The sequence below is a fragment of the Oryza sativa genome, chromosome 1 (genome assembly GCF_034140825.1).
Source record: "Oryza sativa Japonica Group chromosome 1, ASM3414082v1".
Lineage (NCBI taxonomy): Eukaryota > Viridiplantae > Streptophyta > Magnoliopsida > Poales > Poaceae > Oryza > Oryza sativa.
Genome location: NC_089035.1, coordinates 41,085,686 through 41,093,068, shown reverse-complemented (window position 1 = coordinate 41,093,068; position 7,383 = coordinate 41,085,686). Strand labels below are relative to the sequence as shown.

The following is a 7,383-nucleotide window of genomic DNA, read 5'->3' as shown; positions in this document are numbered from 1 at the left end:
TGCTAATTACTCTAATTATCACCATTCACCACCAGGGGGGGAGGGCAAACCTTCAAAGATGCAATGATCCAGGGCATCCAATTAAAGAAGAGATGGCAGAGATCAGAGGGGAGGGGAAAAAAAAGATGACATTTACAGGAAATACAGGAGAGAATGATGGCTAGCCATGGTAGGAAGATTCAACACTGCAATGATCCCTTCCATCCAAAGCTGTTAGACCCAGCTTGCAGAGAGGAGGGGAAAAAAGGAAAAGTCTCTAGGAAAGTAATCTTTGGATCATGCAACCCTCTCTCCCTCTGGTAATTTAACCCATGGTTAAGTAGGCAGAGTTTAGTCAATGTTAAACCATGGTGTGTTTGTGTGATGTGTGTGTGTATACAGTACAGTGTGTGAGAAGAACACACAAAAGCAACGGGAAAAGTGAAGCGTGTGTACTGCTCACAGCTAGCTTCCACACGTGCGAGGCTCATATCATCGCACGAATATATTTATCACTTTTGCTTTATTCCGTGCTTCTTTGCACGATTGCACATCTGCACGCCCTCATCAAATAATCCAGCTGCAAAAAGAAAGTGTCAAATTTTAATTAACCAGCTTGGAGCTTACAATTTCGATATCCAGAAATTAATTTTCCAGGAAACATCAAATATAATTCTTGCTTCGATATGTACTGAATTGTTTAGCGCCTCATCGTTTGCCCTATGGCTTATAAGCCAAAGCCAAATTTTAAATTTTAAAACTTGATTTTGAATTTTATTTTGATTCTTTTTCAACATAGTTTTTTTTTTCAACTTTGACTTTTCAATCACTAAGAACATATATACAAAAGTTTTACTCACATATCATTTTTTTAATCACTAATAAGCCATTTTGGCTTATAATAAGACTAGACCAACCGATGGGGACCTTAGACATTCCAACAAATATCTTTTTTTAAAAAGAAATAAAAGAAGATTTATTAAACTTAGCCAATTCATCAAGGTGATCATACTGAGAACACTCTCAGCCTATACAACTAAGATTATTAAATACTCCATCCGTTTCAGCTTATAAGACATTTTGATTTTAATCAAAGTCAAACTGTTTTAAGTTTGACTAAATTTGTAGACAAATATAGTAATATTTATAATACTAAATTAGTTTCACCAAACCAATAATTGAATATATTTTCATAATAAATTTGTCTTAGGTTGAAAATGTTACTACTTTTTTCTACAAACTTGGTCAAACTTAAAGCAGTTTGATTTTGATCAAAATCAAAATGTTTTATAACCTGAAACGGAGAGAGTATGTATTCTACCAGTTGATTATGAAATATAGGCCTACTGCCTACAGTGCAAGGTTGTTATATTAATTGTGTTTGGCTATGCATGACACGATAGTTCTTCTGAATAAATGGGCCTGATCATGATCGACCTCAACGATCATCATAGCCATAGCTGCAGATATACGTATTCGCGATCGCATCATCATTGCTACGTACAATTATACCTCGTTGCTGCAACTTGCAGGTATAAAAATACATATTCATATTTGATTTTGGTTGCGTTCTGTCTACTCTGAAGCTAACTCTGAAACCCAACCGATTGTTCGTCGTCGTCGTCGTCGTCGATCGATCGATTGCTCCGATCGATGGTGGCTTTGTCGAGGAAGGAAGTTACCATGGCTGCTTCTTTGATCGATCCGCCATTGATGGCGAATAAATCGATCCATCGAGCGAAGCTACAGCTTTACCTGCACACCGCTTTCATCATCATGCAAAGCTCCCTTGGAAGCCATCAGAAAATTCAGAAGTTGCAACCACCAGCTGCATATGCATCTATCCATACACCATTATTGTTGTTACTGCTATGAATCTATTTCCCACCAGAAACTGAAACTGACATCCTGTTTCTGTTAATCATCCATTGATCAGGATTTAGTTAGTAGTAGTCGAACTGAAACATGCCTGAATTTTTCTGAGATTTCTTTTGGGGGCAAAAGGAAGTTGGTTGATTCAGTGATGTGAGAGACCACACTGCAGGATATATCGATGGATACATCCAGCCAGTGGTTGCGTCGCATGAAATGTGGTTGCAGGAGGCACTAATCTTTGAGCGAAATTAGGCGAAGAATCCACCTCGATGGAGACATGTTGCCACTCGAATCTAATCGATGCTCATTAAAAGCATTCAAAGCTACGCAACCAAAAATTATAGAGGCTAGAGGCCATTTTTCATAATTGTGTCTATCCATTCCAGCCAAATTAAACAACCTCGACTGCTTATTCAAATGCAAGCTCTTTGTTTTTCAGAAGATTTTTTTTTGCTTTTAGGGAAGAGCCAATCATTCTGTGCGAAACCAACACATTGACTATAGAAATGTATATGCTGTCCTAAAATATAGAGGCAGCAACATGGATTGTAAATGCTTTTAAGTTTAGTAGTACCGAGTGAAACTACTCTTTTTATGTTGTTTAGGTTCCCATTCATTTATATTGATGTAATCTTAAATCTAATATACTACCTCTGTCTTTAAAGAGAGCGTTTTTTCTAACAAGATAATATTTTAGAGACGGGTGCAATAGTACTATCTCTAAATGTATTGAATTCGGGCCTTATCTTTTCGTTTGTATTTATGCTTATCAGCCAAATTTTGAATTTTCAATATTAAATTTGAAGTTGATTTTGACGTTTTTTTCATCGAAGTTTATTTTCCAGTATTTGCTTTTAAATCGCTAAGAACACATATATAAATTTTCTATTCACAAATTACTTGTCATTTGTAAACATAATGTTTGGCTTATTCCATGAATAAGCTAAATAATGGGGTCGGAAATCGTCTAGATGCATGACTGTCTCCATTCGTGTCAACTGACATGTAAGATAGGTGCTCCTAGGATTAGATGCCTTGAGTTTTGAGGACTTTCTCCAAATAGCATCATGCAATTTGCGTGGGAAAATTAAGCCAAATTCTTCTACGTCAGCTCATAAAATTAAATAATCTTTAACCGCATGTATTTTAAATGTTATAAAATGGGGTTAGTATTGGAAAATTAAGCCAAATTCTTCTACGCCAGCTCATAAAATTAAATAGTCTTTAACCGCATGTATTTTAAATGTTATAAAATGGGGTTAGTATTTTTTTTCGAGGAAAGTTATTTAAGGACCCGCCCTTTTCTTATTTAGATTCAAATTTTACCTCGGTTTTATGTTAGCATGTTCTTTGAACCGCTAAACGGTCTATTTCGTGTGAAAACTTTCTAAATAGAATTTATTTAAAATATCATATAAATTCATCTTTTAAGTGCACTAATAGATTTATTGTTTTACTGTTTAATTTTTTTTTATCTTAGTGAACTTATTAAACGGGTATTAGTAGTTAAATAAATGCAACCATCTAGTATATAGTGGTGATGATGATGGTGGTACCAAAGAGTTGATTGGTGTAAGTAATAAACCTATTAGCCGCACAAGTGTAGTGTAGTGTAGTGTAGTGGAGTATGTATCTAATAACGCCCCTCAACCCAACCCCAACCGCTGAACTGCAAACGCACGAAACAAACAAACAGCAGCCAAATTCACCCAAAAAAACAATTATGCTTACTTAAACCGCACCACACCCATCCATCCATCCATCGACGCACGCGTCGTCGCGTACCATATATCGCACGCGGCCGCAGCACGCAGCAGCAGCAAACCCACCACTTCTCGCAGCAGCAGCAGCAGCAGCAGCAGCAGAAGAAGAAGAGAAAAGAAAAGAAAAGAAAAGAAAATATTTTTTGTTGTTGTTCTGGGGGAAGAGGAGGAGGAGGAGAGGGGCGCCGCTGCGGCGGCGGCGGGAGGAGGGAGGATGGGGGAGGTGGCGGCGCTGCGGCAGCTGGTCGGCGAGGTGCAGGAGCTCTGGGACCTCTACGGCGCCAACTCCCACCCCCTCCCAAGGCAAGCAACTCTTCTCCCTCTATCACTTCTTGCTCCTCCAATCGATTCCTCCGCCCGGATCTGTGCCTGCGATTCTCCCCCCGATTCGATTCGATTCGCCTCTCTCTGGGGTTCTTCTTCATCATCTGGCGTCCCCTATGTGTAAAGAAATTTTTTTTAGATCTTTCACTAACACGCTCATGCGATTTTGGCTCCCCTTCTTGATTGGTTATTATTATTACTGTATTTCCGTTGCAAAAAATCTTTTATTTTTTTGGCTTCCTTGTGCTGGTGGATTTGGTAGGGTAGGAAGGATCAATTCGAGGAAACGGTGGCGTGCGTGACAGAAATGGGAGAATTTCGTGCATATGCTTGTTGTTGTTTGTTAATTAAATTGATTATAATTACCCGTCTCCAAGTTTCAAGCCTTGACATTGCCCGAAGCGATAGGACAAGATTCTTTACGTATATCCATGGTATTAAGCGCAACAAAGTCCACCACTTGGGGGTTGTTTTTGCACCATGCGAGGCTCTCTGCTCATCTTAAGATATCCTAATTAAGTTGACTTCGGGTGTTGCACTGTTTCTACTGCTATGTAAGCAAGGGATCAAGACAAAAATGAAAACACCGATTATTTTGACGCCGGTTTCGATGAAAAGAAATATACCAGTTGCAACGTTTTTTTAACTCGAAATCCAAAGGAAATACACGATTACTCGATTACCAAGGCTAAAGTGTGGTTGCCATACAAAACTAATGTAATTTGTTGAGCAACTGCAATCTATCTTATGTATATGAACGACAGAGTGGTGCTTGTTTCGGTGCATTATCAGGCACTCCGCACACGATGATTATAATATTGATGCTATATTTTTAGTTGGACATTTTAGAAAACAAAGTATACAGTTTTCTGTTGATTTGCGCATATCTTCTGTGATAAAATAATGCAATTCTATTGGCTACAGTTGGTCTCATAATCTCAGCAGTATCGGATCGCTTAATCTGCTTGCAATCCGTTTTGGGCATATTAGGAATTTGCGCGCCATTGGAAGCTGAGGGGCATAACTACATACCTCAAACAGCATGATGTTATTAGTGCAGTGCTCTCCTGTTCAGTTATATCGGTCAGAGAGATAGAGCATGTGTTTATGGTGGATACACTTGCACTCAAGGGTTATGTATGAGTAATCTAGTTTCGAAATGTGAAAACCTGCAGCGCACGTGTTTTCCATCTTTGTCATCAAACTTTCCATCCACACATGGAGTGATAGTCCCTAGACTCCATTTGACGCTACTATTGCGTGAAAAGGTCATTTGCGTGACTGATACCCCCCCTCCCCCCATAAGTCAGGTGCTCTAGTTCATCAACACTTTTGGAGACTTTGAGTAGACTAGTTCATCATATTGATCATTCCAGCGTCTGTAGATAGAATCATGCATTTCCTGCTGTACAAAGCTGTGGATCATCTTATCTCTCTTCACTTTAAAAGTTCTTGTGCAGTTGTGCCTACTCTCCAGAACTTCTTTGCTAGTAAATAAGATGGACTAATTGGTTTTAGTGATATCTTGCAGGTGGTATTTACTGGACTTTGAGCATGGTTCAATCAAAGATGATCATTGTAGAGCAAGGACTGGATACAACTCAGAATTACTAAAGATCATGGAAGCTAACCAATCTCCTCCTCGCAAGCGCTCACGGAGGGACAAAAACCGTGAGAAAGCACCCAACTCAAACTCAACTGAAGAAATGCAACAGGAGATTTGGAGTGAGTTCCCTGGAGACCTTTTTGAAACCGTTGTTGCAAGACTTCCAGTTGCTGCAATTTTCCGATTTCGCACTGTTTGCCGGAATTGGTATTCTATGTTGGGCTCAGAAAGTTTCTCTCAGCAGTACTCAGAAGTTCCACAGAGGCTGCCATGGTTCTATACAATCACCCATGAGAATGCCAGCAACAATGTAGCGATGTATGACCCTTCGCTGAAAAAATGGCACCACCCATCAGTTCCCCTGGCTCCTGCAAAGATAGTAATTCCAGTGGCATCTGCAGGTGGCCTTGTCTGTTTATTGGATCTTAGCCACAGGAACTTCTACATATGCAATCCGCTAACACAATCACTCAAGGAAATTCCGCGCAGGTCAGTCCAGGCATGGTCAAGAGTGGCAGTAGGGATGGTGATGAACGGAGGAACCTCTAATGAAGGTTACAAAGTAATGTGGTTAGGAAATGATGGGAATTATGAAGTCTATGATTCTATGAAGAATATGTGGTCTTGTCCAGGCACTTTTCCTCCAAGCATCAAACTTCCGCTTGCTCTAAATTTTAGGTCACAGCCTGTGGCGGTTGGCAGCATGCTATACTTCATGTGTGCAGAACCAGAGGGTGTTTTGTCGTATGATGTAAGCACTGGGATATGGAGACAATTCGTCATCCCACTGCCACTTCATCTGACTGACCACACACTTGCCGAGTTCCAGGGAAGGGTTATGCTGGTGGGTCTGCTCTGCAAAAATGCAGCGACATGTGTCTGCATTTGGGAGTTGCAGAAGATGACTCTCCTCTGGAAGGAGGTGGACAGAATGCCAAATATCTGGTGCTTAGAATTCTACGGTAAGCACATGAAGATGACATGCCTGGGCAACAGTGGTTTGCTCATGCTCTCCTTGAAGGCGAAGCGGATGAACCGCCTCGTGACATACAACCTTTTGAACAAGGAGTGGCAGAAGGTTCCTGATTGCATGCTCCCATGCAGCCGCAAAAAGCAGTGGATAGCATGTGGCACAGCATTTGGTCCATGCCCCTCTGCCTTGGCCTGACAGTTTTTTTTCACTTTCTTCACCAAAGGTGGTTGAGATTTCACACATTCCGGATCATTGGCCTATCCTTAGATATTTCCGTCTTACCGTGAGAAGGTTATCTGTCATGTACAAAATCATGTAACCTGTGGTTGTTTTTGTATCTCGCTGAAGCAATCGATATCGTTTGGTCTATCATCTAGAGGAATTTGGGGTCGGCACTACACCAACTGGTTTAAGTCTTCTTAGAGATATTAAGGTCCTTGCCAGAAGGCTGGACAGAAGACATCTGTTTAGTCTTGGTTTTTTGCTTGTTTTCATTATCATGATATCGTCTCGTCTTCAGTGTGTATTACTTATTTCTGAATCTGCAGTCATCTGCCCAAAAACTGAGTATGTACTCTCTATAGTAATAACTGGGGCTGAACTGATGCTCCTGGGTCTTGATGATACTTCTTTATCAATCACTAGTTGCTTCAATTGTTCTCGGCAGATATGTTAATTCCTGTTGCTAGCAACCATGAAATGATGGCATGTGCCAGGTTGCCTGATACTGAAACTACCAGATATCATTTAGTATGACTTCATGTAGGTTCAAGTTAGGACTTCTGAATCTAGTAGCAGCTCCCATGCCAAGTGGAGCTGTATTCCTCCAAACTGCAATGGAAATTCAGGAGCATTTCTGTATG

At 40.3% G+C, this 7,383-nt stretch overlaps 1 protein-coding gene across 1 annotated transcript; it reads left to right on the top strand.

The window, feature by feature from the left end:
• Window positions 1–3,520: 3,520 nt before the first annotated feature.
• On the top strand, window positions 3,521–7,174 carry LOC4327256 (F-box only protein 6). The gene is made up of 2 exons (XM_015766754.3): window positions 3,521–3,920; window positions 5,473–7,174. The coding sequence occupies exons 1-2, from the start codon at window positions 3,832–3,834 to the stop codon at window positions 6,713–6,715; spliced, it is 1,332 nt and encodes a 443-aa protein (XP_015622240.1). The 5' UTR covers window positions 3,521–3,831; the 3' UTR covers window positions 6,716–7,174.
• Window positions 7,175–7,383: the final 209 nt, after the last annotated feature.

Coding starts and splice junctions, on each gene's coding strand:
- LOC4327256 (XM_015766754.3), top strand. CDS start 3,832: ATGGGGGAGGTGGCGGCGCTGCGGCAGCTGGTCGGCGAGGTGCAGGAG. Junction 3,921..5,472: donor AACTCCCACCCCCTCCCAAG/GCAAGCAACTCT, acceptor GATATCTTGCAG/GTGGTATTTACTGGACTTTG.